Consider the following 24,408-nt stretch of genomic DNA (forward strand, 5'->3'; position numbering starts at 1 on the left):
CACACACACACACACACACACACACACACACACGTAACTGACTGCTTTACTGTTAGATTTCATTATTCGTATACAGCCAGTTGACTGAAGCATGCTTCAAAATGAATAGACACATTTTTGGGAAAAAAAAGCTATTTGCACCTTTTTTGTGTTGCTTTTAGTCAGACAATGGCGTTCATCAAGACCACTCAGCTTAACTGCAGTTATGTTCTGTATTCAGAGCCTAAACAGTGCCCCCTTTCCTTTTTATTCCACATTGGACTTCTATTAATGAAAACGGTCTCAATGTACAGAATGTGAACGTATCCTGTAAACCCAGTGATTCGTTCATTCACACAGCACACAGAGCGATTGTGTAGTTTAATAGTGTGCTCGCTCATTCCATTCAGCGGTGTTGTTAAAAGCCTCGGCAGACACTTGGCTGTTTGGTTTGCTCACCTCAAACACAGAAAAAAAACATTTTAGGCAAGATGTTTCTTATATAACAGGATTAGAAATCCTCAAGCTAAATAGGAACCATTTAGAATCTACAGTGAGCATCGAACACACACTCGAGGACAGATGGACGAGTCAAAGCGCACACTCTCCACGCCATTAGATTCCTCTCTTTCTCTTATCTCTCCTCCATATGAGTGTTTTTATTTTTTGGCACAGACTATTGACTGGCCCACATCTCAGATCGTAGTCTCGGCCGCGGTCCTTTTGTCTTACAGTCGGAGCCCCTGTGCACAATGCCTCGCCATAACTCACGCCTGCGAGAATGAAAATCAATGGTCATTCCCCCTTTTTAGTCCACTGTTCGTCGGCTGCCTCGTGATTGCTATCATTTTTAGAGGCGCCGATCAGTTAGCGCGATGCATTCAGGAGCAGGTGTCTGCGGAGGAGAGATAAAGATGGCGAGGGAGCGAGGAAGACGGAGAGAAGCTCACAAAGAAGAGCACAAAAGAAGACCGGAGACCTGCTTGTTTGTGCAACTTGGTGTGTGTGGAGTGTTTTGTGTGTGTGTGTGTGTGTGTGTGTGTGTGTGTGTGTGTGTGTGTGTGTGTGTGTGTGTGTGTGTGTGTGTGTGTGTGTGTGTGTGTGTGTGTGTGTGTCAGAGGGCAGGTCAAGCAAGCTGCTGGGCAAAGATTGATGGCTGTGGGCTCCACCATCTTAACACCCTTAAAGCTGTAACCCTCACAAGGGCACCACACTGTGTGTGTGTGTGTGTGTGTGTGTGTGTGTGTGTGTGTGTGTGTGTGTGTGTGTGTGTGTGTGTGTGTGTGTGTGTGTTCGTGTGTGTTCGTGTGTGTTCGTGTGTGTTCGTGTGTGTGTGTGTGTGTGTGTGTGTGTGTATTCGGTGCTGTGAAGCCTGTAGCCTATGCTGCTCACTATTGGCTCCCCTAGATGGATGGCTTTGGTCTGCTGCCCACCTCCTCCATCTCTGTATGACCCACACACACACATACACACACACACACGCACACACACACTTATCCCCACTCACTCTGATAAACTGGCAGCATGCACCAGCCTGTGTGTACGCGCATGTTTGCGTGTGTAAGCAGACAAAGAGTAAAGAGATTGAAGTTCGTAGTATTATGAGGCTGTTTTGTGTGTGTGTGTGTGTGTGTGTGTGTGTTCACCTGCCCATGTTTGCGTGCACTGTAGCGTGTCTGCCCGGCGACGCCTGCATTCTTCATGTGTGTTATCCGGTAGCTGGTGTCCCTCCACTCCCACCAACAATAACACTTTCTGCTTCCTCCAAATCCCCTCATTGTTTGGGTGGGCAAACATTCGAGCCTCTGTCCTGTTGTGAAGCGTGCTCTGAATGGAAATATCAGCAAAATGCAACCCCCCCAAAAAAGACAAAGCTCGGGGAAAAAGCATGTTTTGAGTTGCTTTTGTGTGCACCACGGCTATTTCTTCTTCTTCTTTTTCTTCTCCTCACACTTGGTTTCGATTGGTTTGAGCGAATCGATTCCCGTGGAGCTATTTGAGCCAATCAGGGCCCTGGGAGGGAATGGTAAAACGCAAAAGGCAACGGGGTTGATTTTCTAAAGTGGGGTGTGACAGGAGGGGGTAGGAGGTGTTTGTGGATGTGGTTGTGTGTGTTTGTGCACACATGCAACAATGCAATCGTGTGTATTGCTGTCTGATTATCTCCAGTGAATGTCTGGCCGTATGTGTCGAGCCACTTTAAACCTGTAGTGCGATGTGACTGGACATGCAAAAAGTGTCCGTGCTGGGGTGATGGAGGCGTCCAGTCGATCACAGGGCCTCTGGCCATCTCCCCCTCGATGCAGGCATTGGACTGATGTTTGCAGGTCTGGTGGGTTTTCTTCCAGGGTCAGCAGGTGCTGGTTAAACCATAATTCAGGATGCATTAAAGGATCACATAGGATAACGATGTGTAACAAAACCGTTTTTTTGTTTGTTTGTTTTTTTATGGGATGTAATGTGTCATTATAACCACCAATGTGACAGCCAACGTCTGCTAAAATATGTGCTGTTAAGGCCTTTACACACTGGGGGCGGGACAAATAAATTACACAGAAATGCAAAACACTCACCTGGGAGTACTTTGCATAAAAAACTATTCATACTGCCAGCGATGCAGATTTGCTACATTTGTTCAATAAAACGTAAGAATAGATTTGTGTCTATTGACCCAGAGCTGTCTGAGGTTAAATGTTTTTGTATTTATATTATATTTGAACGTATTTTATTGGGTTTCCTTTCAGTGAAATGCTCTGAGTGAATTTCCCTGGTAGTTAGGCAGTGAATATGACCGGGGCTTTTATTGTGAAAGGTAAGACTGGAAGGAATACAGCTGGTCTGTGCTGCCTCTTGTCAATGTTGAAAGGACTAATAAAGTTTGACATCTTGGTTCGGACTCCAAACCAAGATGAACATGTCCGTTCTGCACAACGTGATTGGTTGATGCCTTTATTCACAGTGCAACAGCTCAGAAAAATGCACCTGAAAAAAAGATCACGTCGCTTCTTCATATTAATGATTGTAATATTAAAGCATTCATGACTAAAAAGAAAACATTTTGAAACAATATATATGTGAAATAATCACTCGAAAAAACACCCCAAGTGTATAAAAGCCCTTACTCTCGACATGAATTTTAATTATTATTATTATTATGTTTATAATAATAATGATAAAAATAATATATTATATTAATTCATTTCATTCGTAATGTGACGTGATGACGTAGGGCCGACCCAAGGCAAAAGCAAACTAGTTCCAATCGTGTGTTTTTTTGTTGTTGTTTTTTTAACATATTAAATTAATGGAACAGGTGACATAAACATCAAAGTATGTACACCAAAGAAAGATAATTCTGATTTAATAGGGCCCCTTATAAAAAAAAATGGGTTATGATGTCTATATGGGGCCCCTTAGATAAATATCACAGGATATGTGATCTAATTCATCCATCCATCCATCCATCCATCGTCTACCACTTATCCTGTATTCAGGGTCGCGGGGGGGCTGGAGCCAATCCCAGCTGTCATTAGATGAAGGCGCGATCTAATTAATAAATTATACAATTTATAATGAACATCATTGTGACATTTGTGTCAATAATCATCAAGCACAGGTGACTCTGCGGTGGGGGGAGGGGGGGCACAAATCAAATTCTGCTTGGGGCCCCCAGAAGGCTTGGACCGGCCCTGTGATGACATATGCACGAGAGGTAACCGTGCTTGGGCCTGTTTGGACTGGGTGGGGGGGGCAGTCGTGCTTTGGCACGGTACGGGGCCGTGTGTGAGTGCGCGCTGATGTCCGAGCTTAGTGAATCTGTGTATTTTACCAACCAGGACCCAGAAGCCTGTTTCATATCTCTGTGTTTGGAGTCAGGCCAGTAAGGCTGACGGTTAGCTCCCAGGAAACAACTGGTTGCTGTTTGCAATATTTTTAGTCTCAGATTTGAGGGAAAATCCAAAGTGATGAACACCAGATCCTAAATGGAACCAGCCCTAATTAAAATCCACTCATCTAACTAGTTGCTGAGATCTGGGACTGTTCATTTTTCTTGTTGTGTAGTGTCGCCATGCTCCCAGATCTTACTTTAGTATCATAACCATTCAAAGTGATAAAACTGTGTCAAAAAAAGACCCACATTGTAATACAACCCCAACCATCACTGCTAGCCTAATGGCCGTTTGCAAAAATGCTCTCCCTCTGGACAAATGAACTGAAAGCTGGTTCTCACACACACACACACACCACCCTTGGTGTCCCTGTATCCGTGCTGAAATCTCTCCGTTTGTGTTGGCTGTTGGCTTTAAGGCGCTGGGATTAAACTCATATGGATGCAAAGCACAGCAAAGAGGGGTAACAATCGGAGATGCAAGAGCCATAGAGAGAGACAGAGCGAGGGAAGTGGCCCTGCGTCCCGGACGGAGATATATGGGGCTGTAAAACCTCCATAGCTCTCCCCGACAGTATTTACATACCGTTCCTGCAGCCAGCGTGCCACGTTGTTGCAGAGCTCAAGGTCAAATGCACATGACGTATATTCTTTAATAAGAGAGGAAGGCACGGTGAGATACCGTACACCTGTACTGCCTCTGCCTTCCCCTCTTCCTCTCTCCCTCATGTGAATTAATTGATACTACAGGGAAGCATACAGTGTGTAAATCTCAAAGTGGTGAGTATATTTTAATTGGTCCTATGGTGCACTGATTTATGTGCAGTGTGTGTGTGTGTGTGTGTGTGTGTGTGTGTGTGTGTGTGTGTGTGTGTGTGTGTGTGTGTGTGTGTGTGTGTGTGTGTGTGTGTGTGTGTGTGTGTGTGTGTGTGTGGTATCTGACGTGCTGCAGTCTTGCATCTATAAAGTCTGCTTGCTGCAGTGAGTGGCCCCGCTAAGCTGTGTGTGTTCTCCTATTAATTGCGGGGACATAAATCTGATTAGTCATCGCGGGGACAAAAAGCTGGTCCTCACAAGTGAAACCATTTGATTTTTAGGGTTAATTGTTTTTTGCTGTAAAGGTAAGGTAAGGGCCGGCTCGGGACTCGGAGAGTCAACCTTTAATCACAAGATTGGATGCTCAAGTGTCCTTGAGCCAGACGGTCAACCCCGAGATGCTCCCCGTTTTTTTTTTTTTTTTTTTTACAGTAGCCAACTTCTCCTGATGCCTGTACGGTTGTATATGACGATATAAATAAAGTTCTATTTTGTATTAATTTAGGCTTGGGGTTGGGTTTATAGTAATCTCTGAACCCATCAGCTGTTGGTCTGAGGTCCTGTTAAGCAACTTGAGACGTGAGACTGGAGTTTGACGAGTAGCAAGTTTACAAGCTCATTTAAATTAGAAAGCTAAGTCATGCCAGACGCTAGCCGGTTCCCAGGTTGCATTTAAGCTTTTGTATCTTCCTCTCCTGACAATCATCAAAATATTCTTCATACTCTTTAAAATGGCCCTTAAAGATACTGGAAACACGTTATATTTATTCAATAAACAAATAATCAAAAGGTCTCCAAGTATCTCTATTTAATACCTGTCTACAATGATAGCAAGTTAGGCTACGTTCACACCGCAGTTACAAGTGACCTGAATCTGATTTTTTCGCTCATATGTGACCCATATCTGATTTGCTTTTGACAATGTGAACAGCACAAGTCGCATTGAATCTGACATTTTCTAATCAGATTCAGGCCACATTTAAATGTGGTACTGAATCGGATACGTATCTGATTTTTTTGAATGCGACCGCAGTCTGAACAGCCAGGTCGCATTTAATGCGACTTTGACGTCATTCTGACCCGCGCTGCACTGTTTTGTAAATGAATGACAAATAAAGTTGATTGAAAAGCGGGCGGGAGCCAAAACAAACATGGAGGACAGCAGCGAAGCAAATTTGCCGGCTGCCGCCACACACTGTTTTTAGCATGAAGCCATACAGTCCCACGTTACCGGTTGCCGTTGCCATGTTCGCTTCCGTAAACACCGCTGTGGCGTGATGTCATCAATGATCAACTGCGCATGCGGGTCACTTCAGGAGCGTGAGCTGTTCACACAGCAATCCGTAGACAGGCCGCATTTAAAGAGGTAATGTGAACAGCCAAACAAAAAATCGGATTTGAGCCATAAATCGGAATTGTGCATTAAGACCTGCGGTGTGAACGTAGCCAGGCCGCGTTCAGACTGCCAGCAGAAATCCGATTTTTAGCCCATCCAGATTGGAACCGGATGACTCTTTTGAAGTCTGAACAGTCCCAAGTCACATGAAATCCGATTTTTGCGAAACGGATCGAAACCACCTCCGGGAGGTAGTTTCAGATCGCATTTGGACAGATGCGTCTCAGTCTGAACAGCTCCAAACACTCAGATCGGATTTGACTGTCCGTGAGGTCACTCTACGCGACGCCAGACCTGACCCAATGCGCCAAACCACCCGCCTGTTTCAAGTTGTGGAGCTACGTTACCGGTATGGAGCAGTCGGAAGAGGCCGAAAACATCTACTGGACAGCGATAAGGACAATATACTCATGTGAGCTGCCTCCATCTTGTTTGTTGTTTTTCTCGTCGCTATTACATGACGTCACACAATACACGCCTCCGCTCCGAAGTCGTTGCTACAGCAACTAGTCAGATGGGTCACTTGATGTGGCCCAGTCTGAACAGAGCCAAATGCGATTTGGACACTTGCTAAAACAGTGTGGACAGTCAGCCCTAAAAATCGGATATGAGAAGGAATCAGATTTGAATCGGATTTGCCTGCAGTCTGAACGCGGCCTAAGTCACAATATTCATGATTATCCCAATAATGGAAATATATACATATTTTTTATCCCCATCCATGATAAAATCCTACATCGCCCCACTCTGCACACAGACTGTTCAGTCAGAAACCAGAACACTTCCCATATGGAAATCTTGACAGATTCTGGATCTGTCCATAGCGTTTAGACATAAGGTGGTTCAGGTTACAGGCAAGATGAAGAAGTTGACTTTATTCTGCTGTGGTAAAGTTACACTGTCACATAAAAAAAAGTCAAATCGTTTCCCTTAAATGGCTTGCTTGTCATGTTTGTTTGAGGGTGAGGATTCCCATTTCATATTGGCTTAAGAATATGTTTTTGCACAGAATGAGATCTGGATATTGTCCCCCGTCGTGTACAGTATTTATGTTTGGAAGAGAGGTTTCATGGCCGCTATGGAGAGGAGGGATGCAGCAAAACTGATTCCAGCAACTTTCAATGTACATTCTCCATATTTGTGTATTGTTTTAAGATATATATAAAAAAAGATCCTTTAAGGGCAATGGATGTAGGTCAATTTGGTTTCCTCTTGGTGACAAAGTGTGTGTGTGTGTGTGTGTGTGTGTGTGTGTGTGTGTGTGTGTGTGTGTGTGTGTGTGTGTGTGTGTGTGTGTGTGTGTGTGTGTGTGTGTGTGTGTGTGTGTGTGTGTGTGTGTGTGTGTGTGTGTGTGTGACTTCCTGCTCCTCCGGAGGGCAGTAAAAGCCGTCCCTCAGCAGTCATGAATTTACAGCCCTTATAAACACCGCTCCTCTCTCCCTCCCTCCCTCCCTCCCTCCTCCCTCCCCCCTCGCCACCTTTTCTAATAGGACTGTGCATATTTGAATTTTGGATTCAATCCAAAAGCAAACTCTAACTTGGTCTCCCCTCCCTCCCTCTCTGTCATTTCTTTTATCTCCCGCGAACACTCTCACCTTCTATAACACACGCTCTCTGTCAAACGCTGGGTATTGTTGCTGCCGCGTCGAGTTGACGAATGACTCCATGAAAATGGAGTTGTCTAATGGATGAACTCCTTCAATAAAAGGCATCATTCTCTAAACCAATGACAGCCGCTTCAGAGCCGTGATGGGCTCAGACATCCGAACCTCCAGTCGGACCGCGTCGGCACCTCCGTGACGTTTGACATCCTTTAACCTGATTGGACACTTAAAGGGAAAAAATCAAACCCTTAACGAGCGTACGGCAGCGTTTCCAGGCCAAGGTTACGTTGAGCTTATTGCCGGCTGGCTGACATATTGCTTTTAGAGCCGACGGGAGTCGGAGTTAAAAGCACTGCTTTCTCACTTGGGCAGTGTCCTCTTTCTTATTGTAGCTATGTCTCTGCCTACATTGCAGAGCTGTTGAGCCTATCTGAACTAAAGAGAACAAACAACAAAGGAATACGAGTGATCGAATCAACACCAGGGGAAGTATAAAGTATAAAGCAACAGTTTGGGCTCCAGTGTGTCAGCTCTGCTTAGGCCACGACGGCTCGCGCACAGAATACATATTTTAAGTAGAGCGCAGAGGAGAATCACAACTCCGAGAAGCATGCAGTGAGGAATCAATACTCTGCAGAAAGTGGTATGCAGGGAGGAATCAAAGCTAAGTATGCAGTAAAAGCTACCACTTCTTTCACACCACTGAGCGAGCCTCTACCCACTGCTGTGTTTTAACGCCGGATTGACAGAATTGGGCTGCTGGATTTGGCAATAAGTACTCTTTGCTAAACGTGCAGAACTCCGTTGTTGCTATTGTCACTTTCTTGAGCAAATAATGATTAGTTGCTGCAGCGTGTGGTTATGTGTGCAGGTAAGAGCGTGCTCCAGGTGGCGTATCACTTTTTTCAAGGACTACTTTTTCTAAGCAGACATGAACACAGTCTCAAAGTGAAATCACAGTGAAACAACAGCAACAGCCTCCCGTGGCTGATGGTGGTGACACGGACACATCCTGTACGTCTGGGTTACGTAAGCTTGCTAAATGTGAAAGAATCATATCGTTACAGTGGAAATGTATCTGGAATCACACAAATTAGACATTTAAAAGCACCAGAGCACAATGTAGACATATACAAATATATTGTTTTATTTTGGGTTTCTACGACGACAAACATTATTTTTCCAAAACGGAACGCTCCGTTTTGGCGCCTGTCTCTTTAAGACCTCCAACCGGCAAAAGCCCAAGCTGCTCTGATTGGCTAAGCTACTGCTCAAGCCTTGGGCAGTTTATTCTAACGAGTGTGCATGTGACAGGAAGGGGAGCCAAATCTGAATGGATGTTGGTTGAATGGCACTCTACATACCCAGACGTATGTGCACAAGGACAGAAAAATGTACTTTCATTTATGTGTATGTTCCCTTTAGAGGAACAATTTAGATTAAAAATACTTGCTTTCTTTCCAGAAGTGAGACGACAAGATGTTTATGAAAAGCCCAGTACTTCTGTGCAGTGTGTCTGGGTATAGCTCAGGTTTTGGAGGCCTCATTCTGATGAACTTCAGGAAACAGCATCCAGTTCAGTAGTTCCCAAATATTCCAGCTTGTATATGAAGCCACACATTGTTGTGTTTACATTCTGTTTACGTACACAACAAGCTGTACTAGGATAAACTGTAGAAAAGAAAAAAGACAACATTGACATCCTCATCATCGACTGCACTTTGTGTTTTAGCGCTAATTCGTAATGCTAACATGCTAAACTAAAATAGTGACCATGGTAAACATCTCTGCTCAACATTGGCATGTCCACACTGTCATCAGGAGCACACTGACGTTAGCATTTAGCTTGGAGCACAAGACATGCTAGCATGGCTGCAGACTATTAGTCTTGTTTAATAATTGTCAATAGATCTCATAAAAAGACAAAAACCCAAGTATTAGTTGATCCTACTAACAAGTAGCCTCATCCAAAACATGAATAGCTCTGTAGCACTAGGGGACATGGTCCTTCATTACCACGAACACAATGTGGTTTATTGGATTCAATCCTGCGTACAGCGTCCGGCTGCCATACATATTCACCAAAACACCAAATGGATTCATCCACAGCGAATAAAGTCCCCGACAAATGCTTTTCCTGATGTCGGAGTAACTTCAGCACAAAGCTATGGTGTCCAGACAGTTTTGAAAATGACTGAGCAGACTGAGAGAAGTCCGGGTTAAGGAAAATACTTTCTTGGTTTAATGTAATAGAAATCAATGACGAATAGACAAATATTGCCTTTTAATCTTATAATGTGTAACATTTTATAATTGTAATTCCCCTGTTGACGCTGTGCATCTCAGACGTGATCCAGAAATGTATGCACATGTTTAAAAGTTGTGATATTGTACACGATGCTGTAATTCACGCTCCATTCTCCAAGTTTGCAGCCTGTACGTATGAGCCTGTACGCATGTTTGAACAACATCTGTGTTGTAATTGACTGTAATTGTGTGTTTTTTCTGTGTGTGTGTGTTTACAGCGTGCTGTGGGAGCCCATGGGGGATGGCAAGCGTGTGATTTCATTGGCTGATAACCATGCACTACTCTGGGACCTGCAGGAGAGCTCCACACAGGCCACGGTAACACACAAACACACACACACACACACACCATATCACACAATAGCTAACTCATTATTTGATAACCACCATATCGTCTCGGTGTTATCAGATGCACACATCCTCTCTCTGCGACGACAGTGTCCACTATTCATTCTGTCACACACACACACACACACACACACACACACACACACACACACACACACACACACACACACACACAGACTATCGGGGCAGGTTTATAAGATGTTGCCAGTTTAATATTATTCTGGTCAAGTCTCTGCCACAGTAATGCTGTAGTCTCCTTTAATAAGGAAGAGAAAAGTCTCTTCCTGTATCTGTTTTCTACATGATCAGATATGTGGATATGTAACATTACACACGTATACGGTAGTTAAACATCTCATTGGAATACCGGGAGATTCATTTGCTGCTCTGAGGTCGTTTTCACAGCTGAACGTCCGGACCAAGGTCACAAGCAACGGTCGTATTTACTTTCATTGTATGCGTTTGATCCTGTTAGTTTGGTTTCACGTTTTGTTGTTACGTGGGCGTCATCTCCCTCTACTTAACATTCGTTGGTTTGCAGACGGGTGTGGTCTGACATCAGCGTGTTGTCTAATTAACGTGTAGCCTCTGCTGTTGGGTGTCGGATGGATTTTATTAACAGATATTACTACCAGCAGTCAGTTTAGATCGAGAACCGACGCATCTTTCACACCTGCAATCTTGGTTCAGGCAAAGCTGTCTGAAACAAACAAGGTGTGAAGGCGCCATTAGTCCTTTTCTAATAACCTTTTATACGGATTCAAGCACTGAAAAAGTGAAGCCAAGGCTGAAGTGCCTGAAACTTGCATTCTCTCTGCTGGCCATCGCTGGACGCTCTGTGGCTTGTGTTCTTCAGATCCACCCGTCGCTCCTTCGCAGTACAAATATGGGCACTCTCCTTCAATATTTGCAAATGGCCAAAATGGTGATGGCCAAAATACCGACGGGTGGCGTCTACTTCTTATATACAGTCTGTGGTTTCAACCCAGAGAATCAGGGACTGAATTAAGTTCCTGTGCAATATTTGAAAAAGTTCCTGCTCTGTGTTGTTTTGCTGAGTGGTCAACAGACATCCTCGCTGTGATATTTAGAGAGAGCCTAAGGAAGCCCTGAGTGGCAGGTGAGAAAAACATTTTCTAAGTCTGATCTAAATAGATTTTCTCTCATGTGGTTATGACTTCAGAACAGGTGGGAAAGCTGTTTGCCAGGATAATCTTTCTAAGTTCCTTAAAACGTGTTTTTTCATCTGTGAAACAGGTGTGAGGGGAAAAAAAGTTTTTATGTTTTGTATTTATTTAATTTTTGCAAGGATCGTTTGTGTTTATCAAGTGTTTGTTGCTGTGATTCTGATTCCTGCCACAAGAGGCTGAAGTGCTCCACGATTCCATGTTTTAAGGTGGACTAAAAGCTTGCTACTAACACACAAGTGTACCTTGTGTTTCGAGTGCATGAAGGAATCAAAACTCAGCTGGAAGAAACATGAATGCTGATTACAACATCAAACCTTTACAAAATATTAAAACAAATATTTGTTTGTGTACTGTATATGACTCACCCTGTGCGACCACAAATTCTTGAAGATAACTTTTTCCTCACATGTCTCCACGGGGAACGGAAACCAAAAAAAGAATCCGTTAAAAACTCTCACACAACTTGTGCAGCATAATCCAATTCTCAAATATTCACTCGTATGCTCACTACTTTCCATACACAAGTGTTTTAAAGAGTAAGGTTTTAGCCAAGATGCATGTGTTTGGGTAACGGGAGTGCAGAGTTTAGTTGCTGAGGTTCCACAGTTCCTGGTTCCTTATAGGAAGGAGTCAGGACTTCCACCCATTCAGCAGTGGTGGAAGAATGGCAAATAGATTTGCTCCTTTTGTAGTCTTGTGACCACTCAAAGAACTACATGTCACACGCACATTCATACACTGAGAGCTCAAAGCCAACGTGTTCATCAGGATCGAATCTAAAAATCCTTCACACTCACCGATGTCACAGTCTTCAGGGCCTTTGGGGGTCCGTATCTTGCCCTGAGAAGTAAAAGTAGCAATATCATTATCTGAAAATACGTCTTACAAGTCAACGCCCTGAATTCAATGTAACCAAGTATGTCTGGTCAGTCTGCCTGTAGTTGTGTCCTTCTTAATGCAAGGTGAAGAGCCTCTTCACTGGAAATGCTCTGTCTCCAACCTGCGGGCTTTGCAATTAAAATGCCCATTATGTATTTAAAGACTCCAGATAATGGTGTGTGTGAGGTGTGTGTGTGTGTGTGTGAGGTGTGTGTGTGGAAGATGCGATGGAGTAGCGGCCCATGCTTTCATGTGTGTGTATTGTTCCATTAGAGGCCGTGAGCGACTGAGAATATAGATGAATCATTGGTAATTCATGCGCTCGTTGAGGGATTCGCATAAACGGCAGGTCACACACCTAAGAGATAAAAGAGAGTGTGTGTGTGTGTGTGTGTGTGTGTGTGTGTGTGTGTGTGTGTGTGTGTGTGTGTGTGTGTGTGTGTGTGTGTGTGTGTGTGTGTGTGTGTGTGTGTGTGAGGTGTGTGTGAGGTGTGTGTGTGTGTGTGTGTGTGTGTGTGTGTGTGTGTGTGAGAGAGTGTGAGAGAGAGAGAGAGCTGACCCTTTTGAAATGTCTGTAGTGTCGGTCTGGATGAATGCATGCACATGCTCGCCCCTCTCTTTCCCAGTCTCTCACTCTGTCTGTCACCCTGTCTGCCAGGCTGTTCTCGATGAATTGGTTATCGATAATTCATTCACACTCGCATCAATCCAAGTTCAAATGGAGAGTTTTGTTTTGGGTCATTTAACTCCCTTTCTCTTTGCAGTGATTTTAGTTGTTCACCAGATGGAGCTGCTTGTTGTGTGTTGTGCTGCCAGGCAGTTAGAGAAGTATGCAGCGTGAATCTGAACCGCGGAGATAGTTAGTGTGTGTGTGTGCGTGTGTGTGTGTGTGTGTGCGTGTGCGTGTGCGTGTGTGTGTGTGTGTGTGCGTGTGCGTGTGCGTGTGCGTGTGCGCGTGCGTGTGTGTGTGAGAGAGAAGTTCCTGAGAAGTTTCTCTGTTCCTTCCCAACATGGCCTCAGAGCAACATGTGCTCCTGCTCGGCCCAGTGTGGATGGATGTTAGCTTCCAGCTAGCGTTGTTCTGTCGATGTTGAGTTTCCAAATAGAAGTTAGGAAAGTTTCTCTATCTGCTTTATGTGTTTAATTTGTTATTATGTGCACATGGACTCAGAATCTCCCCCATGGATGCATCCAATTCATGAATTTTACAAAAATCACAGAATATAATATAATATATAATATACACATAATGCTACCATGCTGTCATGTTCATATTGTTCTGGATCTGAAGTGTCTCCTGCGTTATTTATTGGTGCACTATACTGGAATTCATCTTGATCATGCTTATATGATTATTTATTTTTGTCCATTGATTCATAGATGTGGAAGTTTTTTTTTTGTATTTATGTCATGATTGATTAATGTTACTTTAACAATTCATCAATCATCGTGAAGGGAAATTCATCAAAAAGAGTGAAAGGAAAGCAAAAGGCAACACTTGTCCTGACGCCAAGCTTTTCTCCAACATAAGAAACGCGGAGTGAAGCAGGAAACGGCAAAAAACATCTGACGGATGTGAAATTTAGGGAAAATGGAATTCTTAGTTTCTTAGTTTAAAAAAAATGTAATAATTAAATAAATAAATAAATTCAGCCTCAGTCAAGTACACTACTGTTATTTACAGTTTCTCATTTTAACAGGGGCTTTTAATGTGAAACATCTGTGCAGGAAGTGGTGCCTTTAATTGACTGTAGCTTAATGTAACACCAATAAAAAAGGGGGCAAAACAGATTCGACCGCTTTCAATTCTTTTTAATTCTTTATATTTATTGATGATGCAGGATAAATCATGCAACTCCCGCTCCTTTTAATAATAAAAAGTATCTGTATTCATATCGGCATAGAGGTGCTCTTTCTGTCCTCTGAACACCGGACACTGCATCTATTCCCATTGTGTATCCAGGGAGAAGGAGAGAGCTGGAGAATAATGGTGAGAAAGAAGTATAATAGGAACGGAGGATGGAGGAAGAGGGAGCAACGGAGGATCCCACTGATTGGAGAGATGGAGATTAGGGAGACGGAGGAAGAGATATGGATAAGGAAACGGCGGGCTTGATGAGGAGAACGGGAATGAAAAAGAGGAAAAAGAGTTGGCAGCCAAGACAAATTCCTCCAGTGCTGATGAGAATGCTAATCTCCTCCTCTCCCTCCTTTCATCCCACTCTCTCCCCTCCCGATCCCTCGATCTGTCAGAGGGTGATGTGTTCATCTCAAGCCCTGTCCAGCTGCAGCGTGGATGTCTCTCTCTCTCTCTCTCTCTCTCTCTCTCTCTCTCTCTCTCTCTCTCTCTCTCTCTCTCTCTCTCTCTCTCTCTCTCTCTCTCTCTCTCGGGCCTGGCCTAGATTAGTGTGTACGGGTGTGTGTGAGTTTGGTGTGGGTGTTTGCAAGAGTGTGTGTGTGCATATATAAGAGAGGATCATGTGCATAAGCTTACTCGTGTGCATTGTTGGAAGGAAGTGTGTGTGTGTGTGTGTGCGTGTGTGTGTGTGCGTGTGTGTGTGTGCGTGTGTGTGTGTGCGTGTGTGTGTGTGTGTGTGTGTGTGTGTGTGTGTGTGTGTGTGTGTGTGTGTGTGTGTGTGTGTGTGTGTGTGTGTGTGTGTGTGCATGGCTCATCAATTAGAATCGCTGGTGGAATTGAGTGAGAACATCTCCGTCGGCTCACAGCACACCCACACACCTTGTCCTGCACATCTGCTCACACACACACACACGCACACACACACACACACACACACACACACACACACTTCCGTAGTGTAGAGAAAGCATGAATGCATGGCGATTTGACAGATAGCTTAGCATTAGTGCCGCTTGAGTCCTAAATGGATGCATCCCCTCGTGTTGTGTGCGCTGCCTTGTTAGGGTCCTAATTGGGTTAGCGCTCTAATAAAGCTGGGAACCCGGGACGCACGGAGCCCCGGCTTCGCTGACACACCACCAGTGTAGCGTCCTGATGAAGAGTCGTACTCCCACTTCATCGATTATTTGAATGAGTTTGTAGAAAGATAGCAGAGTGATTCTCGCAGGTTGTTTCTGTCTCATTTCAATATTCTTTGCGATAGATGGTGTTGGACGACCACAGTGGCCTTTGGAGGAACTCATTGTGTTTTGACAGCAGGGGCCAGAATCTAATTATGTTCCAGGGACTTGCTTTACCCCTGAACAGTCACTGGGCAGAGGGGAGCACTTTCACAATGCTCAGGAACTTTAGGGTGACCTGCAGCACTGAATATGTAAAAAGAAAATCAGCGTCTGACAGCCGCTGGCAGAGTGCCTTGAGACCGGCCCGGCCATCAGCCTTTAGAGTCCCAATATGTGGCGGGTTTATCCAAGTTGTTTGGATACGTCTTGAGATTCAGAGATACGACCGAGCATTTCATTGTTAAAACAATCCCAAAGTGCTACCGAGTAAAACAGCATTAAAAACAATAACCGCGATGACTTGTAAAACAGCCGTCTCTTCATACGTCAGCGGACTCATTTGCCTAATCTTCGTGGGTATTTAGGCGGCGGAGGAAATGCAGACAACAATGGGCTGAAGCAACCTTTTAGTTCCTTGAAAAGTAGTTCCTGCTACTAAACATTTTGGTTGCTTTGGGTGGAAATCTGACTGATGACCGTTGAAGACCGTTAAAATAATCGTCCTCATCACGTCTCCCTGCATTAGTGATTAGTGTTTCCTGCTCAAGTACAGTATGTGTCAACAAGTATCAATATGTCAAAATCACTTTTCCAGTTCATCCTGCCCATCACATGAAATACACGTAACGTATTTTCAAAAGACCTGAACCGTTCAAGGTCGATGCCTAACACAGAGTTTCTCAGATCGAGTTGCCTTCAGGTAACTTTACACTCTGATGTACTGATCGCACCATCCATCTGCTTAATTACATCGTGTAATCCTGACGTTGTCTGTCCAGTGTTCATAGCTGTTCATAGCCGTTCTGATCCGCTGGCCACAGTTGAATTTGGGCTGGAAAGTAAAGCCGTGAGGATGCTGCTCTGAGCTCACTCTCTCTCTCCCTCTCTCACTCGACCTCACATTGGCTGCACACACACTTCTTCACTTTTACGCCATGTTCACACTGTCAGCAACAAAAGCCACAAAACAGCCAGGTTGTGGGCGAGTGGTGGTTGAAGCGAGGCCCGATGTTTGGTGAATGTTCTGGAGGCTGGCGGATCCATTTAGACTGAAGGGTTAAAATCATGTGTAGTTTCATGTCACCGGCTTCCATTGGAAATGACTTGTAGTCTGTTGCTCATAGTGTGAATACAGGATTAGAACGTATTCACCAAACTGTGTCAACACCCCGGAAACACCACATATACAGGAAATATGAATTCATACAGGAAAAAACTAAACTGTGGCACCAAAAACTGCAATATTTCAGAGATCCCCCTAAATTTCAACTCTGAGGCTTCCTGGAACAAACGGTTCATTCACTCACTCACTGAATCACTCACTCACTCACTCACTCACTCACTCACTCACTCACTCACTGAATCACTCACTCACTCACTCACTCACTCACTCACTCACTCACTGAATCACTCACTCACTCACTCACTCACTCACTCACTCACTCACTCACTGAATCACTCACTGAATCACTCACTGACTCACTTACTCACTCACTCACTCACTGAATCACTCACTCACTGAATCACTCACTCACTCACTCACTCACTCACTCACTCACTGAATCACTCACTCACTCACTCACTCACTCACTCACTGAATCACTCACTCACTGAATCACTTACTCACTCACTCACTCATTGAATCACTCACTCACTCACTCACTCATTGAATCACTCACTCTCTCACTCACTCATTGAATCACTCACTCTCTCACTCACTGAATCACTCACTCACTCACTGAATCACTCACTCACTCACTCACTCATTGAATCACTCACTCTCTCACTCACTCACTCACTCATTGAATCACTCACTCTCTCACTCACTGAATCACTCACTCACTCACTGAATCACTCACTCACAAACTCACTCACTCACTGAATCACTCACTCACTCACTCACTCACTGAATCACTCACTCACTCACTCACTCACTCACTCACTCACTGAATCACTCACTCACTCACTCACTCACTCACTGAATCACTCACTCACTCACTCACTGAATCACTCACTCACTCACTCACTCACTCACTCACTCACTCACTCACTGAATCACTCACTCACTCACTCACTCACTCACTCACTCACTCACTCACTGAATCACTCACTCACTCACTCACTGAATCACTCACTCACTCACTCACTCACTCATTGAATCACTCACTCACTCACTCACTGAATCACTCACTCACTCACTGAATCACTCACTCACAAACTCACTCACTCACTGAATCACTCACTCACTCACTCACTCACTGAATCACTCACTCACTCACTCACTGAATCACTCACTCACTCACTCACTCACTCACTCACTCACTCACTGAATCACTCACTCACTCACTCACTCACTCACTCACTGAATCACTCACTCACTCACTCACTCACTCACTCACTCACTCACTGAATCACTCACTCACTCACTCACTCACTCACTGAATCACTCACTGAATCACTCACTCACTGAATCACTCACTCACTGAATCCACTCACTCACTCACTGAATCACTCACTCACTCACTCACTCACTCACTCACTGAATCACTCACTCACTCACTCACTCACTCACTCACTGAATCACTCACTCACTCACTGAATCACTCACTCACTCACTGAATCACTCACTCACAAACTGAATCACTCACTCACAAACTCACTCACTCACTCACTCACTCACTCACTCACTCACTCACTGAATCACTCACTCACTCACTCACTCACTCACTGAATCACTCACTGAATCACTCACTCACTGAATCACTCACTCACTGAATCCACTCACTCACTCACTCACTCACTCACTCACTCACTCACTCACTCACTCACTCACTCACTCACTCGGTGACAGACGTTGCTGTTCTATGGCTGTCTTCCACTTTGTTTGTTAGCAACGTAAAGGTGTTCTAACTGCCTTTAAATTGATTATTGATTTTATGATTGATTTTAACCTTTATGTGAATCGGGACTTATTTTTGTGTAAAATTTCTACATGTTTCCCTTTTCTTTCTCCCTCTTTTCTTTTTTCTTTTTTGTCTGTATGTTTTTATAATACTGCCTTAGGACGACGGATGAAATTGAGCAATTATGCTAACTCCGGCATATTCACATTGATGCTCTTTGATATGTTAATTAGTGTGCATTGCTAATCAAATAAATAAATAAATAAAAATAAATACATCTATTAAGTTGCAACATATGTGATTTGGTGATCGCTCTGCTCAGCAGCTCTAACCTGACACTGAAAACATGGGGAAAAGCAGGAGGAGCTCTGATACATCATGCAAATCCCTGCAAAGTCCTAGAATTTAACATGAAGGCCACAGAGAAATCCCTGCTTCTCTCCTGTCTGATGTCATCTGTCCCCGTCCTCTCCCACCTTTCCTCCAGCTCCATTCTTTTCACTTCTCTCCTTTATTTTCTTCCTTTACCCGTCTCTTTGTTCTCCTTCCCTTTTACTGCTTCCTCCCTCCCTCCCTGCTGCTCTGTCGTCTCTCCCCTGTCCTCTCTAGCTGAAATAATGAGAGTGTACCAGGGAGCTGTGTGGTGACGGGGCGATCGATGATCCCTGCTCCAACAGGCAGAGACGGGGGGGAGAGAGAGACGGGGGAGAGAGACCTGCAGCCAGTCAGAGAGCAGTGTGATGCTTACAATCGTTGGATGCATCACAGTTTAAGGGAAAGATAATCATTTCCAAAGCCAGCCTGCTGAATTAATAGGATTCCATTTTTAAGTATCCTGATGAAGAGCTTTACACAAACAAGTCCTTGTTTGGACTTTGATTAATTTCACCTTCATCGTTGCCCTGTGAAAACACACGGAAGCAGGTTAGATAAATGAAAAGCCCTAAAACAAAGGCAGCCAATCCAACCTCACCGCCTCCCAGCAAAACTGCTCAAATGTTTGTATCAAAGGGACATTTAGTCAGTTGAGTTTTTATGTTTAAAATGCAGAGGAAATACATTTGAATGATTTCCAACCAGCCTAAACATTTTAGTTTGATTCAGCTTTCAACACGCATCAGTCTTAAAGGCCTTCTTTCTCCTGTGATGTTGGGACTCTGAAGTTCATTGACTTTGATCATCAGTGTCTTCATGTGTAAAGTGTCCCGAGATAACTTTAGTCGTGATATGACACATACATGTAAATAACATGTCATTGAATTCAATCCTCCAAGGGCTCATTTCCGCCTCGACAGTTGATCCATAAGTGACTAGTTCTAGTGTATAGATCCCTGCTGTGGGGCCGAGGACAGCCAGGGGTCAGCAGGTCGGCTGACTGAGCAGCAGGTGCATGCCGTTGCCCCCCAGCCCCACCACTGGGGGGGGCCCCTGTCATGCTGATGACCCCTGAAATGAGAACAGAACTAATCTATATGTTGAAGCGCTGCAGGAGGAGGACGAGCCTGCTTACTTGTCAGAACATCCCATTTTTATTTAAGCTACAGGTGCTGAGAAATTATTCATAACCTACTGGTGATCTTTACATTTCTGACAAAAGCAAATATTTGTAAGAAATATGGAATTTGATACTTTGATATCATTACTGCACACTGTACGTCCGGTCGTGTGATTTAGCATAAAACAGGTGATTTATCGTCATCACATCACCAGATTCAAAGTGCCTCACCTTTTTTAGCCTTTTTACTAATATTAGCATTCATTTTAGTTTTTTTTTTTTTTAAGAAGTCCTACTATTGTCCTTTTCTGGTGCGTCCCTTTATTTCAGGTTCCTACTAGAACATGTTTGAATGCTTAGAGAACACTGTCTTGTTCCCTGCTGCAGCTGCTGGTCTGAGCCTCTCTCACTCTGATGCACAATAACTTCCATGTTTGCATCCATATGTATCTCCATGCTGCTATTCTGCACTTTGCACTCTACTTTAATGCACCTTCTTCTTATTGCACCTCATTAACATACCTCATAACGGACTGCACTTCTGGCACACTGTGAATATTCTGTATAATGTAAACGCCCACTGTCTGTCTGTATGTGTTGTGTTTATGTGTAGATGCACTATTATGTTCTATGTCGTGTTAAAATATTACTTGCTCATGTGGAGTATGGGGGGGGAAACGCAATATCGATCCTCTGTGTAACTTTGACTTTGAAACGCTCTGTTTGACCTCCTGCCCCTCCCTTCCCTCGCTTCCAAAAAACCCCACTCGGCTGTGATTGGTCAACCACTGAGTGTGTTTGTCAGAAGGAAAAGTTGTACTGCTGAGGAATAGTGACAACATTAATTGTAGCCACTTTACGTTTCACAGCTGAGAACGGCGTCTTCTCCACGTGGAGACTTCCTGTTCAGCGCTGCATTCACTAGCTTTGTTTGAGGGTGGGACAAACTAGCGGCTGGGCAGGTATTATGCAAATGAGTTAATTTGTGACATCACTACTGTATGGAAGAAAAGAAAATCATTCATGTGAGGCGTTCAGGAGCAGTGTTTGTGTGTGTGAGCAACAGAAACGCATAATAGCTCTTCTTTAAAGTCCGTCTGGAGAATTAACGTCCAACAATGGTTTTGATGCATTAAGAGCATCTCGTTTATGTGATTGGAGTCACAGTTTGTCTCCACGAGCAACTCCTTTCACAGTGCACACAGTAATATGATCAATTGCTAATATAAGAAGATATAAGATATTGATTAGCGCCGCTTTGAATTAGTATTGAGTTTTAAAACTTGACTGAATCAGACGGAAATTAAATTTTAAGGGAGAGATTTATTGTAAAGTGGGTGGACGTCATTTCAGTAGTCCATGTTCCCGTGTGAAGTAAAACCACAGAATCCCACTGAGCTGTTGTCGTGGTGAGTGTGGCCTTCAGAGAAACTCCTAATAATGCCTTATTATGCTGATTGTGCTCTGAACCGGCTGAACCTATGGCACATAGATCTGGATGGAGCTCACGTCCCTGCTCCGAGATGGTAATGAAGGTGTTGCTGTCCTCTGCAGGTCTCCAGCACCGCCACCCTGGAGGGCAAAGGTCAGCTCAAGTTCACCTCGGGCAAATGGAGCCCCCATCACAATTGCAGCCAGCTCGCCACGGCGAACGACACGGCCATACGAGGCTGGGACCTTCGCACCATGAGGTGAGCTCGCCCAGAAAATACTATTATGGAATACCTTCTGCAGAGTTATAGTTTGACTGTTTTTTATTCATTTCAGAGACATTTTTGCACATCGTAATGTTTATTCTTATTCTTTATAGCAATTATTTAAGGGGAAAGATTGTTGAAGTATTATTCTCCTTTTTCACCGTAATTATATTCATTTTTCTTGAAATTTGATTCAGATGCGTGAGTTGATAAATTCCTATGTGCTCAATGATTCTATGGCTGACAATCAGCCAGTGCCAGGGGATTTAAAAGCAACACTTTGGTGGTATTGAGGAGAGAAATGTAGAAAAGATCAGAATGAGGCATGTTTTCTGTAAGCTTTGCCACTCAGGATTAAATCACGTTTCATACATGGCAAATTTCCACATGTACCTGCCTTTCCAATACCCTGCATTTACGTGAGTCATGTAAGAGTCATCCGAGTTAAACTCTGGGAGCTTAAGCATTTCAGTATTTACGTGTAATTACAAGATATTTCAGTGCAGTACACAGAAATAAGCATTTAATTTGACTCATCAGGCTGAATGGAAGTACTACCGATGAGTTCTGCTTCACTCCCACATCTACACCAGGACATCTGTTTTCATTCTATGTGAGATGGTAGAAATTGTTGGTTGTCTTGTAAACGTCAAGATGTTTCATCACGATATCAAGTAACGTTAGTTTACCAGCACATGTCGTCAGCCACAGCCGTGTTATATTATTCCATCCAAAGCCGTGAAGCTCCATGTGTCAAACAACTGGACCTCGAGAGGTCTGTGGACGCTGGCCCAGTAAACCCAGTTCTGATGCCTGATGTAGCGCACAGCTTTTATTCTTTGTTGGAGTTTGGCCTTCTAAAAACAACATTTTCATTATTCAGTGAAAATGTGACGAATTTAATCAAATTAAGGATTTAAAAAAAGGTTTTCTTAAAGATGATGTCATAAAATATGGCGACGTGATACAAAGCTTTGTTTGAAGACTTCAATGGAAGATTAAAAAGAAACCGTAGAGCCCAGTCATGTTTTCATATTCCTCAATGTAACATAACATTATGGTCTTATAATTGCATACATTACACATGATACTGAGCCCTAATGATGACCTGCTGTATTGCAATTAAATCTCAAGCTTCTCGATAAAACCTATATTTATCACAGGACGTCTATATAAGAATAAAAGTGTCAACACTTCTCCCAGAAGGATGTTTTCAGATTGTAAAGTCTGTCTGGCGTAATGTTCGCTACGGAAGGCAGCGCTAACGGTGCGTTTACTGACGGTGGGAATCTCTGTGAATTCCACTCTGGTCTTTTTACACCACGTTTGTTTGCCTGCATGTGGTTGTTCATGAGTGTAATGAAGTGTAAGCTTCTCCTCGGCACATGATAAAGTGTGAGGCGGCGAAACACTAATGTACCTGCTTGACATGGAGCATGTGTAGTAGCACACATTAAACCTGTAACTGCAGGTTATCAGCTTCCCACCTTCCCACCTCTCTGCGTGTGTGTGTGTGTGTGTGTGTCTGAGTGTGTGTGTGTGTGTGTCTGAGTGTGTGTGTGTGTGTGTGTGTGTGTGTGTTTCTGAGGTATGCGATGAGGGAAGTCAGCAAGTGTGTACATGTGGGCTCCGCTCGGAGGAATAATAATCACCTCGTTATCCACCGCAATGATAACGGCAACGTGTCGGAGAGATGGAGAGGGAGTGCCGGGTGGAGGAGAGAGAGAATATATTTACAGATGTGTATCGTAGAGCCCAGATAAGATAGTTGAATCATTGATATCCCCCCCCCCCATAGCAAATTCTAGAGTTCCTGCACGCTCCGTTTTGACCGTTCTCCTCCCGCTGTGCTGTTTTTAAAGGTGATTTGGCCGTGGGCACAAAGGGAGGGAGGGGGCTCGTTAGTCTCATCTCTGATATCACAGAGTTCATATACATTTCCCTAAAATTGAGCTGGAGTCTTTGGAAACGTTGATGCTTAAATGTTCCCTTAACTTCTTATGTTTGACATCAACAAATTGCTTTTGGAGGAAAACAAAACCAGAAAGCGAGAACAAGCAAATAAGTAGTAAGACATGACAAAGAGATTGCATTTTTTTTTTTAAAGCAATAAAAACAAAAAGCAAGCAAACAAAGTTACAGTTACAGATTAAACAAACATTTTGTCTCTCATTTATTGGAAAGCCACAGCAAATAATGTTTGTAATGTCACGATATATTATATATGGGAGTTATGAAGCATACACAGATACTATAAAGATTAGTAACATTTAAATAAAGACTTGACATATATATATATATATATATATATATATATATATATATATATATATATATACACACATGTTCAAGAAACCAGTCTGAGATGATTCACGCTTTATGACATGGTGCGTTATCCTGCTGGAAGTAGCCATCAGAAGATGGGTACACTGTGGTCATAAAGGGATGGACATGGTCAGCAACAATACTCAGGTAGGCTGTGGCGTTGACACGATGCTCAATTGGTACTAATGGGCCCAAAGTGTGCCAAGAAAATATCCCCCACACCATTACACCACCACCACCAGCCTGAACCGTTGATACAAGGCAGGATGGATCCATGCTTTCATGTTGTTGACGCCAAATTCTGACCCTACCATCGGAATGTAGCAGCAGAAATCCAGACTCATCAGACCAGGCAACGTTTTCCAATCTTCTATTGTCC

General features: G+C 43.7%; 1 protein-coding gene across 4 annotated transcripts in view; it reads left to right on the forward strand.

Moving 5' to 3' along the window:
- Nucleotides 1-24,408, forward strand: part of eipr1 (EARP complex and GARP complex interacting protein 1) — a 245,599-nt gene that overhangs the window by 21,147 nt on the left and 200,044 nt on the right. For all 4 annotated transcript variants that reach the window (XR_014597474.1, XM_084013997.1, XM_084013998.1 and 1 more), the window contains exons 5-6: nt 10,210-10,309; nt 21,562-21,698. Coding sequence is in view for 3 of the 4 variants with exons in the window: in XM_084013997.1 (XP_083870123.1) it covers nt 10,210-10,309; nt 21,562-21,698 (237 nt within the window). In the remaining variant the exon portion in view is untranslated. The remainder of the gene's footprint in view (nt 1-10,209; nt 10,310-21,561; nt 21,699-24,408) is intronic.

This window comes from Eutrigla gurnardus (genome assembly GCF_963514095.1).
Source record: "Eutrigla gurnardus genome assembly, chromosome: 7".
NCBI classification, from domain to species: Eukaryota; Metazoa; Chordata; class Actinopteri; order Perciformes; family Triglidae; genus Eutrigla; species Eutrigla gurnardus.